Source organism: Pundamilia nyererei, unplaced genomic scaffold, assembly GCF_000239375.1.
Source record: "Pundamilia nyererei isolate P.nyererei 1_Seehausen unplaced genomic scaffold, PunNye1.0 scaffold00017, whole genome shotgun sequence".
Taxonomy (NCBI): Eukaryota; Metazoa; Chordata; class Actinopteri; order Cichliformes; family Cichlidae; genus Pundamilia; species Pundamilia nyererei.
The window spans coordinates 2,093,269-2,109,122 of record NW_005187418.1 but is presented as its reverse complement, the minus strand read 5'-3'; the positions used below and the strand labels follow the sequence as shown (position 1 = coordinate 2,109,122).

Genomic DNA, 15,854 nt, shown 5'->3' with positions numbered 1-15,854 from the left:
GCGGAGGGCAGAGTTAGGCATCGCTGAAACCAGGCGGCACGGTCTGCGAGATTAATTCTGTTGAACTAATGGGATTCATATGAGTTGTGAGGTTTCTAATTTATTTACTTTGTCAGTGATACACACACACACAGAGCAACACACAAGAGGGAGGAAAAACACAAATACAGTAAAAATGCTCCCACTTTACAGTAAGTGAGAGATCAATAATGATGGATGAGGGCCTTTTATACAATCGGCATGTTCTCCTCAGTTCACAGCCATATGACACCACGCCTGTGGCTATCCCATTCTGCACTTCAGCAGTCAATCACATCGCAGCTTTAAAAATAACAGTTTGTTAGCACCATTGATTTAGCACTTAGAGCGTGTCCTTATTACCTTGTAATTATGGTCAGTGTTGACATAACAGCACAGACAACCAGGCCTCCCACCCTCTGAGAGAATTTATGGGCCCTGGTTTTATTACGGCCATTTCGTGTGCCTGGGTCCCCCGTTAAGCGACGGGCTTGAGTTCTAGCCAAGGGCCCGTATTTCACTCATCGAGGTCAGGGTCCTTAGGAATTCCCCCCGTAAAACTGAATGCCGCTGGGGGTCTGCGTGTACATACAGAAGGCACAGGGAAGCCCTCCCCGAGGGCTCATTAAAATAAATAGGCGATTACAGGCTATAATCCAAATAATGCTATTCATGAGGTGAATGTGATGCTATTAGGACGCAGAATGGGACACGGGTGGAGTCGTGTCGTCACAGTAAACCAAACATTCGGAAGTCGTGCGGGCATCACCTTTAAATAATTTACAATGCTCGCTTGAAGTCCATTAGGAGGCAGTTAGGGCGCTCTCTCGTGGTCTGTCACCTTGTTATGACTCCAGCGTCCAGTTTGACAAAACAAGAGTAATCTCTGTCATTAAGATTGTGAGATACAACAGCAAACTCCTGCCTCCAACCTGGACTTAGTTTGCCTTTAAGGTCTTTGGCGAGGCAGTAATCTGATGCATACAGTGAAAAGTAATAACGGCGAGTGGGGCCGAGGCCATCTGAGGCGGATCTGAAGCCCAGAGCCAGGACCCCTTTGTCTCCCCGAGTACAGTGCTTTTGTCATCGCTGTGAAAAATTGATGTGGCTGTTTTGACATTTCCCCCTATCAAGCAGCACACGCAGACAGACGAGCCTGGCATCTCATTAATCTGCCACTGCCAAAAGAACTGCAATTATAAGTCCATCTTCTGCGAGGGGCATTTTTCACCTGTGCTTTATCTGTTGTTATAAAGAGGAGGCTCACATTCCTTCAACACAAGCTGACACAATTCATACATCAAAATCCAAAACCCTGACCTCTTTGAAAGGATTGTTGCACTGAAACTGTTGTTAACCAAAAAAGGACAAATACTCAAAATTCACCACAATCTACTGGTGATTAAAGATGCAAGAAATCATGACACTAAATACATAATTTCCTCATCTCTAAGCTCATAATTACTTACAAAAGAAAAAAAAGAGTTCCTTCTTCCTGCCTCTCCTCTTCAGATAATTTAGTCTAAACACAGAACATGATGATTCAATTTGAAACCAACCAATAGCAACAGTGTGGAGACAAGTCCCTGCACGCAGCAGAGTAAAAGTACCCAAATTACAAGCCATCGATTTCCAGTAGGATGTCTTTTTCCTGGTAGATACTCCGCATGTAACTACACGATGGCCATAAAACACAAGGAAATAGATTGAAGGAAAAGAGCTGAGATGCAGGATGGCTTCACCTGCAGTTTCACGTCAGACAGAAAAGGAAGAGCCTCGCATGGCTGCCTACTCAATTAACCCCTGTGATAGAGGCGCCGTAATGAACAACAGCACCATTACGCAGCACCCGAATGGCACTTCACCCTAGTGGCCCGCGAACAGACAGCACCGCTGTTGGTGCTGCACCAAGATGCTAACGGACAAATCTAGATGCTGGAGATATCAGCATGTTCAGAAAGTAAATGAGGACGAGGTGATTACTGGAGTTGATGTTGTTTAACCCTTAAATAATTGCACGTTTTACACAACTGCATCCTATCCTAAACTACTGTAATTGCTCCAGTAATTATATCTACGAGTCAAGCGTGCAATCGGGGACGGATTTCCATTAGGGACGATCGAGGCGAAAAACAAAGAGTTGTGAAAAAAGCCTAAATAAGCCTTCGGATTATTTTGTGCTGATGGCGATGCTGACCTTGCTGATGATGTAGATGAGATCTCCTCTCTCGAAGGTCAGTTCGTCTGACTCGTCGCCCTGGCAATCCCACAAACCCTGGTAGTAGTTGGAATAATCTGAGGACCAAACTGAAAGGAAGCACAGGGAACACATTTAAATAGAAGAAAGCAGGACGTAGATGCAGGGAAACTTTAGGCTGGAATAAATAAGTTACTAGACGGAGGCGGAAACCTTGTTTGCTGCTCTTCTCGTCGCTCTCATCACCTGGATTTCCAAGTTCTTCGTCTAAACAAACAAAAAAGGAAGAACAAGAGTATTTATCACAGGTGTAGAAGTAGGATTACTCATAATCACAATTACTTTGGTCAATGCTCAAATCATGATTTAATCATCAAAGAAGAAACTTGTCTTTTTAACCGTCACGTAACAAAAATATGACATTATTTTTTAGTGTATATTATACCTGTATGGCTTCCTTTACCTATGAAAGACATTTTACAAATTGAATGTAATTAATTGTGTTTTATAAGATTTTATTTTGCTGAAAGAAGTTCAGAGATTGCAGTTCCACCTACTCTTCATGTCACGTTTAGATGGGATCTAATTATCAGTAATAATCAGGTAATAGTGTCATATTAACAAAAGCTATATGTGGCTGTATTAGTCTGTATGTAACAAAGTATGTATGTGACATTTGTCTGGTTTGGATGGGATCTATTAGCTGAAACACACACTGTCCTGATATCCCTGAAAGGCTGTCCACATGCATGTCTGCACTGGCTGGTCAAACACCAATTACTCCAGGTTATCTCTGAATCTTGTTCTAGGCCATTAGCCGTGGAAAACATGACAGTGCAGGGGAAAGTTACACTAAAATCAAAGCTTATAATATTAAAAATCACCAGAACAGAAACTTCCATTAAAAAATTACTGTAAATCATTAATAGCAGGAGAGGTAGATTAACAGAATTACAGTAGCAAACATTTTAAATGAATAAAACATCACAACAGTGCATTAAAATACATGACTGACCCCACTCAGCCACTTGAATTTTAACTTCAACCAAAAACTAAATAAATTAATGCAAAACTGAACCAAGTCTTTGCAGAGGCAGATGTGCTGAAAGGCAAAACCAAAGAATCCGTGTTAAACATTTTATATTGCTCATCTTGTTTTATTAATTGCTTGAAGCCAAAATTGATATTTAAATTAAAAATTCGACAAAGTGTGCAGCCCTATCCAGAACCTAAATATTTTAATATCAGTGTCTAAAAGAAATACATTTAATTTTTAATAATAATAAAAGGCATTACCTGCTGGTGGCCTGACTTTAACAACTATAGTTTATAAATAATTTATATTTGTCCCACGTGTTAACGAGAAATGAACAGCAAAGAAATTATGATAGAGCCAGACAAACAGAAAAATTAATAAACTGGATCATTTGCAAATCCCTGATGAATCTCAGCATGACACAAGCTGTTAATTCTTCTTTAACTAGGATGAACTCTGGCGTGAGGATCAGCCTATTAAACCGCAGGCGGGAAATGTTCAAGAAGAAGAGATTTTTTTTAAGCCACGCGGAGGCGGACATGTCATTGACTGCGGGGCGTGGCACCCGGTGGTCTGAGAGGTGACACGGTGATATGCCTGCCCTCTGTCTCCCACATCCATCCTCCACACAAACCGGCTGACAGCAACGCCACAACCCAGCAACACTATCCACCTTCCAGCACAGGCTGCACCTCTGCTTCCAGGAAGAGCAGGAAACACGAACCACACACACACACGCACACGCATACACAAACAGACACACACCATGTGTCCAGCTTGAATGTAAAAAGTTTAGTTTATGTATACATGAGGGATGCCTTTGTCTTTCCCCGTTGCTTTCTTTCTTCAAACAGATAATCACAGCTTTCTTTAAAAAAAATAATAATAATAAATTTAAAAAAGTACAAACTGCGGCACTTTGTTCCTACACCAAATGATCCAAAAGATAAAAAAATGAGATTTTAAATGTGCTCGCAGCGGGTCCAAACATTTGTTTGGTGCTCTTCGACTGCGAGCATCGTTCCATCGAGAGGCCACCGCTATGGGCCAACGGTTTCTATATCAAAGTGATTTAATTTTCCAGTCAATAAAATCAGTCATCAGCATCAGAGCCAATACCAGCCGCTGCTCTGCATTCTGCCTGCAACTGAGTTTTGCTGCGACAAAACTGACATCGCCTAAAAATGGATGCTGCAGTCACGGATGTCATTTTGCAAGTTTGCAAACTTCACTGCCGTCAGCACTCGAAACACATCAGAAGGAAACTATCAAATAAGACATTGTGAGACTTCCTTTGCATTCCAATTTAAGAACATGAGTGGAGGTCCCTTTTAAAACTTCATCGGTAGTACCATGTTGCGACACCGGTGACAGCTGGGAGCCTGGTGGCTCAGCGGTTAGCACTAACAGGGCTTTCTCCAGGAGCGCCTTTTCTCTCCTGCCCTACAGGAGACAGTTTATCCTCTCCACCCAGGACACTCTCACAGGACGTTCTTCCTCTCTCTTCCTGGTTAAAGTCACTAAAAGGTTACTAATCTATTGTAACTATTTTAGGGTCTTTACCTTGCAATGTGAACCACCTCGAGGCAACTGTTGTGGTGATTTGGCGCTATATAAATAGAATAGAATAGAATTACAATAATAATCAGCTAGCATAGCAATCATAAAACATTAAAAAACTGAGGTTACTACTACAGCAAGCATGCGAGTATATCTAGGCAAAACTTGTCAAGTCTCTTGTCAGGTCTGCACAGACAAGTCTGAAGAGCCTACAGATCCAAAAGCTGCCTCTGAATAAACATTTTAAGAATTAGATTACAAAACTGGAGCTGAAACGTGTTCAGACCTCTTTCCTTTCTTTCCTGCTGCTAACATTAGCACCACGAAAACCGGCTGGTGGTTACATGTTGCTCAGGTTGAGTGGTTATACATCAGTTTATTCGGTTACAGATGGCATTTTCTAAACCAAAGTGCAGCAGAACAGCGCTGGTTTTATGTCGTTTAATAACTTTCATCACACAAAAAGAGAACCATGCCTCCATCTGCTGGAGCTGCAGCCCCGGCCATATTAGAACAAATAACGTGACTAGAAATGAATAAAATTGTATATTTTTTAGAATCATCTCTGGCTTTTTTGCTTTTATTAGGCAGTAAGAGATGACAGGAAGGTGGGCAGACAGTATCGAACCCGAGCGCATCGATGAGTATGGCGCACGAGGAATGCATGCCACCAAGGTTAATTCAGTTGGATTCAGTTTTATTTATGTAGCTGCCTCAAGGTGCTTTATCTTGTAAGGTAAAGAGCCTACAATAATACTAAAGCAAGTGACCTATGAATAATCAGTACAACCCACAAGTGTTTCCATATCATAGTAATATCAGTAATAATCAGGTAATAGCATCATATTAACAGCAGCTACATCTAGCTGTATTAGTCTGTATGTAACAAAGGGTAAAGCATGGATTAATCAAATATTACATTTAATATACAAGACTGGTTACAAAACTGGATCATTAAATTATTATTAAGCCATCCTTAAATGTGTTTCCTTATTATTACATTCAGGAAGGAGGTTGTGAGATTGTTTCTGTTTGTTCTGTTTTTGTTTTTTTTAGTAGGACTACTTGGAGAGGATTTGAGGTGGGTCTTTGCTCAACTGAGAAATTATGAAGTTAATGATTAACTTCTAGAGTCAGTGGGAATCCAGATTTGGATGTGGTTGTAAAGAAAATGGAAATTTGGGGCCATGCCCTCACAAATGCATCCAACGTCAGAAACTAATCCAGATACAGATCTTTCTGGATGCAGGGACTTAATTCATGCCATTATGCAGAGGCAGTTTTCACCCTCCTTTTGTTTTTGCCTGCTTTTATCCCGAAATATAGATTTCAGTTTCATATTATCTGTTGATGATACCAAGCTAGGTTATTACTGTGGTTTTACCGTAATTTTTATCACTCTTAACCCTCTATCATGTTATTTCTAAGCTGTAATGTTTTGTTGTTCTGTTTTAGATAGTTGCTTTAATTTACTATTAAACAGCACTATTTTTAAATCATACACAGCTTTCACAAGTGTCACAATAGTTTGTTTATTTTAAGGTCAGGGGGGAAAAAACCTAAAAGTAAACGTGTGCTATATGAAGACATTTTTTACTAATTACAAATGGAATAAATGCTTCTATTTGCAGAGATAGAAAGGTTCCTAAATGCAAACATGGCAGCCGATCAGTGAAAATTACTCCCAAATTGAATTATTGAACAGTCTGTAATCACTGTGTAAAAGCAGAGCAGAGGGAGGTGCAGCATGACTGATAAGCGAAGGGGTGAGAAAGTGAACGAAAGAGCCCGTCATTCGATATGCCATCTGTGGTCAGGGTCGGTACCTCTTCCCAGATGGCTCTGAACGCCGGCGTGACAGTTTGAAGACTGATTCCCCTCTCACCAGTGATTTTGGCAAAGGTAATGTACTCACTGAGTGAAACTGAATCTTGATGTATCTTATCTAATAGAACGAGTGATGGACGACGGCCCTGAGAAGATCGGATCACCCCCTTTTGTCCTTCTTGGGATCTTGTAGCCATGGGACTGTCTCTCACACACACACTCACACACACACACAGTCATGGGGTCTCGTCGGTCAAACTCTAATTTCTATTAAAGATGTGACATTAAGAGCTTCAGATCTATTTTAAGCTCTGCGAGATGCAGTTTTTACTTCCTTTCATCTAAATTGCTGTTGCCAGGCAATTTTAGCCAAAACTCTTGCTTAGTGGATTGAACTGTGGGCCATTTGTTGCCTGGCAACATTAGCTAATTGGACGGTCTATGACGGAGCGAAACTAGCCAGCTCTCGCTGATTTCAACAACATAACTTGTTCAGAGAGATAAGGAGGGAGCAGATTTGGAGTAGGTGTAAGTGAATCTTCCTCTTCCTGTCCTGCAGCAGCCACCCCGGTGCTGACAAGCTTATTAGTGTTGCTTGATTTAAAATGAGCGATCAGTCTGGAGGAACCTGGCAACACAAATTTCGCAGCAGGGAAAGATGGCAGATATTTCATGTTGCAAAAATCCCCCAGGGTTTGAGCGTCTGTCTGACTGAGTATCATGAGGGGTTGTGTGTGTGCGTCACTTCTCTGTTTATTTATCTGCGCAAGTGTGTGTCCAACCACATCCTCATACCTGGCAGCTCCTCGTAGATATCTTCTTCCTCGTCATCCTCCTCCTCTATCTCCTGTCCTCTGCCTACTCCTCCTCCCCGGGAGGCCAGGGTCGGCCGAGTCGGGGTTTCGTTGGCCACCCCCTCGATGTCATCGTAGGTATCCTCGTCCTCCTCCTCGTCATCGACGGGGATGAAGTTGGAGCTGAGATCTACGAGGGAAGGGGAAACAATGTGATAGAAAGTGTTAGCGTCACAGCGTGGCACAAAAGACAGAGACATGCATTAAGGGCTAAAGTAAGAGAAATGTCCGCCACGTCCTCGCTGCACAACGGGGCCGAGACACGTGCCAAACAGCAGCGGTGACAAACACTGGTGCCCCCGAAACATGCTGCAAACCGTTATCATGCTCATTAGCTGTTAGCCTTTATATTGTTTTCAACTAAGCAATAAATTATTGTTAAAACGCCAGAGAAAAAAAGCGGTTATAATTTCCATTTTGTCTGACAGCTCAGACCTAGAGGAAAAGGATAAAGCACAAAGGGGAAAGCACATTTGAAAGGTCAGATCTAGCAGATGTTAATAAGTTATCGGTTGTTGTTGATTTTCACTTTATAATTTTCCACAATCCAATAAGAAGCCTCTCCCTCTCACATCATCCCTGTGGTTCCTGCTTACCATCTGTTTATCATATTCATTCTGGGTCGTCCTACAGATGAAGACGCATCCCATCTAACTGCATCTTTTGTTGCATCTCATACGCCCCCTCTCTCTCTCTTTCTCTGTCCTTGCATTTAAGGCAAAACGTTCTGGAAAGCGTGCCGATGCACTCAGATGAATTTGAAGGTGAAGAGGATAAATAATCATTTGCATGCTCTGTTTTTTTTGTAGTAAAAAAAAAAAAAGGCGTGGGGGGTGGGAGGAAGTAAGACAAACTGCCGAGTGTCCGTTACTTCCCGCAAATCAGTGGCCCGGCCCGAGCCCATTTTAGCGTAGACGAGGCACGACTGCTCGCTCAGATGGAGGAGCTGTCTCATTGCAGGCGACTGGCCATTGCAACACAGGGTATCAGGTCCTCTGCCGTACACCAGCAGCCAAGCAGAAATCAATGTCACTGGAGGATAACCAGAACATCTACCAATCAATTTCCTGTAAGTTGGAATTCGGTAGGAGGGTTAGGGGAGGAGTGGAGGAGAACCAGAGCTACACGATGGTGCACATGACATGGTGGGTGACATGTCGAATGAGGTGATTCAGGACTCTTGTATTCAGCTGTGTAGTTAGTGATGGATGGGGTGGTTTTCGTATGAGTCAGAGATGACAAAGAACTCCCTTGCACTTCTGACCTTTCTGCCCCTCGAAAACACAAGAAAACTTTAGTACAAAAGAACATTTTTTAGAACATTTATACTGCTTTAACTGTATTTTCCACTTAACCTATGTGACTTTTAAAAAGCCAAGTCAATTTTATTTATATATAACAATATATATTTGTCTTAAGAATGGGCTATCATTGAACAGTGCAGAGAGAAAGGAGGAAAACAAGGCAGGGAGTGGTTTTTCCATAATGAGTCATATGCAATAAGTCAGAAAAAGTAAAATAAAGAAAAAAGAAAAAGAGAGAGAGAAGCTGGCTTACCTCTAAGTACAAAATTGATTTGGTCCACCCATTCTCTGGCCTCTTGAGGGCTGCTGGCAGTGAACTGGAAGGAGAGAGCGGCAATAATAATACTGTGATTATAATTTAAACGTGCATTTATGTGCCTGGATTTTTATTCATTTTTATTTCTAGCCATATAAGAGGAGAGAAAAAGAAAGAACAGATATTGCTCTTTTTAAAATAGCTGTGAAATGTTAAAAAAAATATCTGAATCTAACTAAAAATTAAATGACTTGGAAAACAAAAACGCATTCCACGTGTACATTTATCAAACTACATCTTTAGTTTATAAATGTCACAAAAAACACATTCAACCCAAACACAGACTGAAAACCAGGCTGAAGCTGGGGCGACATTCTTCAATTCAAACTTAGAAACTTAGAGGTCTGCACGATAATAAGAGGTTAAAAAAAACTAAATAGTTTAAATCTTCAAATAAGAAAACGTAAGACTTTAAAGACAGACTAGACACAAGGAGAGAAGGGTAATAAGAAACAGGTAATCAGACACTAACGAGAGCAGGAAAAAGAACAAAGGAAGGAAGTAAAACGACAGAAAATCACCTGAATATCTAACCTTCAAAATAAAACAGGAAATAAACTGAAAGAGATGTAGAGATGATGAGACCGATGGGAATATAGGAGGCAGAAGAAGGAAAATCAAGACCTGAGGATTACAATAAAAACCTAATAAACAGAACCAGGGATACAACAATAAAAAAGCAAAAAAAAGCAAAATTGTATTAGTCTAGATAATCTGATAACGTTTGAGGCAGCTGTGACTTTGATAGTGGAGTGGGATGCCCAATAATTACAGGGTCAGCAGCTCGATACCTGCCCTCATGGGTCTCACCGATTGTTTTAGTGGTCTTAGTGTGCGTGAGAGGATGAATGTCAACCTTTTATAGGCACAGACAATGTGACGCACAGTGACATTTTACAGGAGAAAAATAAACTTTTCAGAAGTTTGTGGGGGACTAAGTATGCTCTGACGATATCATTTCAGTAAAATGTATTTTTACTGCAGTTTAGTTTTAATTCAGAGACCAAATATGTTTAAGCACCCTTTTACAATCCCCAAAAGTCTCGATAAAGTGCCAAAAGAATGAATCCTAAGACCCAGAAATTACATTAACATTTTGCTCTTCAAGTTTCCTGAACTCAAAAGTCAATGGGGTCTTTTAAACAGGTTACATGATGGTTGATGGTTAGATGGTTAAAACCAGCTGGTTTGGCCATGTGCAGAGGAGGAGTGGATATCCTGGACAAAGGATGGTGGTGACATAAAGCTTTATTTGAGCTTATTTATATAAGCTTTTTCTTTCCCACTGAAATTCCGAAATAATCCAAAAAAACTAATGTTAAAATCCAACCAGCCTATTGTCTAAGGAACCAGGGCAATGCTAATTTTTGGATTGGCCTACAAAAACCTTTGCAAAATCGTTGCAGGACTCCATCAAACTATAGTATATATAATTATATATTCTTTGCCAGAAGAAATCATGTCAGCTCTTAATAAGACATGATTTTACTGGAGTTTATTTCTTTAATAATAATAATACAGAGATAATACAGACCTGGAAGGGCCGTTTTCCGGGAGCACTGAGCTCAAAACAGGCTTTTCTTTTGGAGTCTTTTCTCAGGTTGGTCACCATCTGTACAGTGTAGTCATTGATATAAAATGAACCCTTCTGCTGTTTATCTGTAGGGGGGAGAGGAGAACACGCAGTGGGATGAAATCCAATTTAAAATTATGCAGCTGCGATGTTTCCACATGGTGGCATTTGAAAACAAACCTTTTTCACTCCCAAAGTAGTAGAATATCGAATTGTTCAGGATGCACCATCTCTTCTGCCACTCTGGTCCAAAGAAGCTGTGGTCTAACGAAAAAGCAAAGCAAAAAAAGGAAATTATTCACAGGAAACCAATTCTCTGTGTGTAAACAGATCAAAAAGCGAGACAAATGAAAGAGAGACTGTTGATAGTCTATCTGTTGTCGTACCTTTTCGTTTCTTTTCCAAGTAACCTTGCTTCAGGATGTTGGTGAGCTCATAGGCTGCCACTGGAAGGATATCCTCATCGTCTGTGAGAGCAACCAGACGTGAAACATCTTGTTATGTCTGTCTAAAATCAATTTATAATCACAAATGAAAAAGAAACAGTTCCTCACATGAGAGAAGCTGAAATCTGAGAATTTCCTTCTTGAAAAACGACTTCAAGCTTTGTTAACATTTTTTCCAGTGAATCAGCTAATTGACAAAACAACTAATTGTTTCCTCACTAACTCCTTATAAGCTACACATACACTTCCCTTTTTCCCTCAAGGCACTTCACACACATCAGAATATAAAGTCTCTAACCCCGTGGATCAAATACATCCCTGCTAGTCTTTAGGAAACTGGGATCAATACTTCTACAGTGCTGCTGAGCACTGCACTCCATTCATCTGCTCACATTGCATTTTGATGAGAGGAAACTTCCTGTGGGGATTAAAAACCTCTCGTCAGAGTGCAGACTCAAAATTTAAACATGACAGGATGATAGTTAGGTTATGATCAATTACCTTTGCAATATCAAACTAAAATAAATACTTGAACCCCAAATATCTACTGAGATGATCTGAAATATAACACTAAACGTGCTTCAGAACACGTTTAATTATGTATGCATTATTTTACATAGTTTAACGCATCATTATCAAATCATAAAATATCTAGAAAGCTTCTGTTATTTACATTTAAAACATAGATATTGTAAGCATAGTTGTTTTGTTGGCGTCCATTTCTGTTGTTGTAGGACTTATAAGGATCAGTCTGTCAATAAAATCCAGATCTCCGCACCGTTAGGAGTAAAAACTGGTATATAGTTTGAAGTCGGCACATTCAACACAAGCTGAAATGAAGACTCGGCGCAGCTGTGTCTTGCTCAGGGTCATTTTAAATCAGTCATGTGATTTGGACATTCACTCCGGAGGGTTAAACAACGTTGAGATTTGACTGGAGAGTGAAAAGTGAAAGGCTGTTTTCTCAGATTGTTGAAAAGACTTTATATCTAAATGTGGGTAAAAAGTGTCAGCATGTAGGAAACATGTTTCCATTTAGACATGCACCACACAATGAGATACCCATTAGAAACAGTTTATCTGTAGATATATAAATAGTATAGAGAAATTTTATATATAAAATGTTATCTGGTAATTTAAGCCTGATCAGAACCACTCAAACAACTATTGAAGTATCTGAAATAATGTTTCTGTTGCAGGTAAAAAACATGACTAACACTGAATAGTAACCTTTTCAGAACAGTGAGAGTCGCTTTAACATTTCTCTTTGTTATAATGCTGCAGTTATATGAGATAAACACTTCACAGCAAGTTGCCTGAAGAGATGCAATTTAAACCAGCTGCTCCATGTTGAAGTTATTGTTGAACCTGTCAGAAGAAAATCAAAGTATTTTCCCATTTTCTAGCCTTTAGCTGTTAGAGAGGAACTTGACCTTACATCGACCTCATAGACCATCCTCCTCCCTGTGTTTCAGTGGGAGTACCTGGCTTTTCTACGTGTCAAAAACAAAGCTCAGCTTCCTCTGAGTTCATTAGTCAATGGGGATTGGAGGAGCAGAGGAAGAGAAGGAGCTCCCTTTTTAGTCTGAAACACAGGAACAATTCAAAGACCATTTACACGAGTCCGTGTGACACCCCCATTCAGAGCAGCGATGACAGGGGGAATGCCTGGAGTCCATCCCCCTCAGAGAGGGCCTGTTTAACTGCTGGGAAAAACCAAACATGTCAACCCACAACTGGCTCCTCTGGGTCAAACAAAGAGCATCCCCCAACGTTAGACAAACAGGAACCTCTGTGTCATTCATAAAAATCACCAACAAGGAGAAAACTAAGTGGGTATTAGCGCAGCTGAATGGCCACTCCTGAACTTATTATTTGCCATCTATTCGCAGCGAGTTTCATCTAAACAACTCAGCTCCAGAGAGCGAAATAGAGCTATTACTGTTTTATTTATTTATTTATTCATTTTGCTAGGCCAACATCTCTGAGATTTAAGTTCACCACAAACCTGTGTGTGATCTGATAACCCCTCGTGGCTTCGGTTTGCGGTCCTGACAGATGAGCGGGTCATTCCGGAGCTGAGCCCCAGACACCTCACAGCACTAACACGCTCACATATCATCAGCCTGCCTTTGTGGATGGACTGACCGGTGACACTATAAATACAGAGGTGCTAAGGACTGTTTTGTCAAAGAGAACCTGATTCGGTACATCATAACAAACAGCGGTCATTATGCTCCTCCACCTCATCTATCCGCCGGCAGTCCGTCCATTTTTTTTTCTGGTCCTGCTTCCCTGTTGCGGCCCACTTCTAATCCCCTCATCCGTCTGCTTCCCTCGCTCTTCATTTATCTGCAAAGTCGGCCCGGCTAATAGATGAGGAGGTGCAAAATCAACACAGGATCACTCTGATCTACTTGAGTCAATAAACATTACACATTCGTGCGTGCTTAACACTTTAACGCCAGGTGACCTGACCTCCACTTGACTATCCTTGCATGCATCGTGAACACGGCTGCAAATATCGACTGCGGCGAAACAATAGCTCGAGATTCATCCACAGGGTAGCGGCACAACCTAAAAGCCTCTCGCTGTCCAATGCCGCTTGATCCCACCCTAAAATAAGCAGACTCTGATTGGTCCTGAGTTAACAATGCCTCCTTTAATGAGAATTACACACTAACACCTCTTTTGTGTTTTTTTTAAGAGGATATTCTGAGGTAATGTTATTTGAAAATGTGTAATTTAGGGTGTTAAAAAAACTCCAAAATCATCATGGTGTTTGAGTTTGAGTACAGGCACAGAGAGACACATTAATGCATCTAATTAAGGCCTCATCAAAATCGCAGACAGACGGCACTCTTTCATAAAAATCATAAATTGCGTTATCAATTATTCAGGGCAATGCCATGACTTCATTTTCATCCCTTTTGCGTTTTAATTAGCACCATCCACAGCTTTGGTATTGACATTAATTTGATGGCAATTTATTGATATTCAGCATAACCTATTTAGCTGAGTGCAATTACCAACAAAGAGAAGCAGATAGATGTGGCGTTAGAGTCGCATCCCGTGTTTCGTAAATCAAGGTGAGGAGTTGCTACTGGCCGCGCTAACTGAATCTAACGGCTCTCAGCGGTCATCAGTACGAAAAGATCCAAATGTAAGGAGATAATCAATGGAAAATTGACCAGAGATATGTGTTTAATTGATTCCGACAAAGGAACGTTTCCATAAGCTAGCCGACCTGCGTGCCGATAAGTGCTCCATTCTGCTGCCTTCCTGAAGTCGTGTTAAAACTCAGAGGGGATACATGAATACATAACAATGCATCCAAGCTGCCAGCGGTTTGCCAAAGCCACAATCTCTCATTTGGTTATTCACACTCTCCCAGCATGGTGTTATGAGCTCAGCAGTTGATCCCGCAAGAAAAGGCTGATTTATGTTAGCATGACCAGAGGGAGTTAATGTATTCTCTCATTAAAATCCACTTTAGTTAGGCTGAAAGTCAATCAAAGCCTGGATAGAGAGTGAATCAAAATGAAGGGAAATGGTCGGGTGGGAGGACTAATACGTTACATTAGATCTAACGGTGGTCATAATGCGCCAAAGATGCTATGAAAACACAAAAATGCTCTGAAGATGTTGATGGTGCTCCAGAAGATGGAAAGCAAAGCCAGAGGTCCCCTTAGCGCCTCTTCTCTGAGAGTGCTGGGTGGCAGGGAGCGGCGACTGCAGCGGCGGGACTCGGTCCCAGCACGGAGACGTGTACTTTCAGAGGCTCCACTCTAACCATTACTATAAAATGGCCGGTTACATGGAGAGAAACACAGTGAGATGAGGGGAAAAAGCCTTAAATCAGGCAAAATGCTATTCAGTCTTGTTTTTTTGCACATAAAAACATGCCTTACTTTCACGTGGAAGCAGTGTGTTGTAACTGAGAGTGGGATCTAAAAAACGTTTGGAAAGACGTGGAATTAAAAATTAACTGATAATATTTTTCCCTGTCCATCAATACTGCATGCCTGTGATGTCTAATAATGGCTGCCTTATGTGCCTGCTCTGTCTTTATTTAAGTGAGGGTGTGTGTCATGCGTGGGCTTTATTACTGTAGTCCCTCGTGCTGCAGAGGTTTTACTGTACATCTGTGGCTGTTACATTTCTAATGGGGATTTTCTTTTCTTTCCATTTCTGTTGTATTTGACTGTGTGAGCTCATAACTGTCATTAATGATTAATTATTCATTTATGTCTGATTGCAAAATACTGGCCAATACAATATCATGAAATAGTGAAAAATGCATCTTTGCTGTTATAAACAACCAGTTCATCAATTATTCTATCATTATTGGCTTGACTGATTGATCAACTTGTTGATTATTTCTTGACTGTAGATCAAACCCAATGATTTATAACGTTACAAGACAGTATTAAAAACGACCAATAAAATCAGGTAGTGTTTTAGCTTTAAATGTGTCCATTAATGAATAATTGTTTGATCGCTAGCTTGTTTGTTTTAAATCCTGAACATCAATCTGTCTGCAACTAACAAACATTGTCAATACTGATTAATTTGTTGATTATTTGTAGATTTTGTATTAATACTTTGGGTAATAAAAAAAAGCTTCTTACGCTGTCCAAAGATGTAATTTTTGCTTTATTAAATGAGCAATAAAACCAGGTGGTGTTTCCACTTTAAACATGGCAATTATTTATTAATCTTA

General features: G+C 40.6%; 1 protein-coding gene across 4 annotated transcripts in view; it reads right to left on the bottom strand.

Moving 5' to 3' along the window:
* skap1 (src kinase associated phosphoprotein 1) overlaps positions 1-15,854 on the bottom strand; it is a 39,460-nt gene that overhangs the window by 6,834 nt on the left and 16,772 nt on the right. For all 4 annotated transcript variants that reach the window (XM_005725798.2, XM_005725796.2, XM_005725795.2 and 1 more), the window contains exons 7-13: positions 11,072-11,152; positions 10,866-10,949; positions 10,647-10,771; positions 9,050-9,113; positions 7,434-7,622; positions 2,429-2,482; positions 2,216-2,325 (exon numbers count right to left, since the gene is read on the bottom strand). In XM_005725798.2, the coding sequence (XP_005725855.1) occupies positions 2,216-2,325; positions 2,429-2,482; positions 7,434-7,622; positions 9,050-9,113; positions 10,647-10,771; positions 10,866-10,949; positions 11,072-11,152 (707 nt within the window). The remainder of the gene's footprint in view (positions 1-2,215; positions 2,326-2,428; positions 2,483-7,433; positions 7,623-9,049; positions 9,114-10,646; positions 10,772-10,865; positions 10,950-11,071; positions 11,153-15,854) is intronic.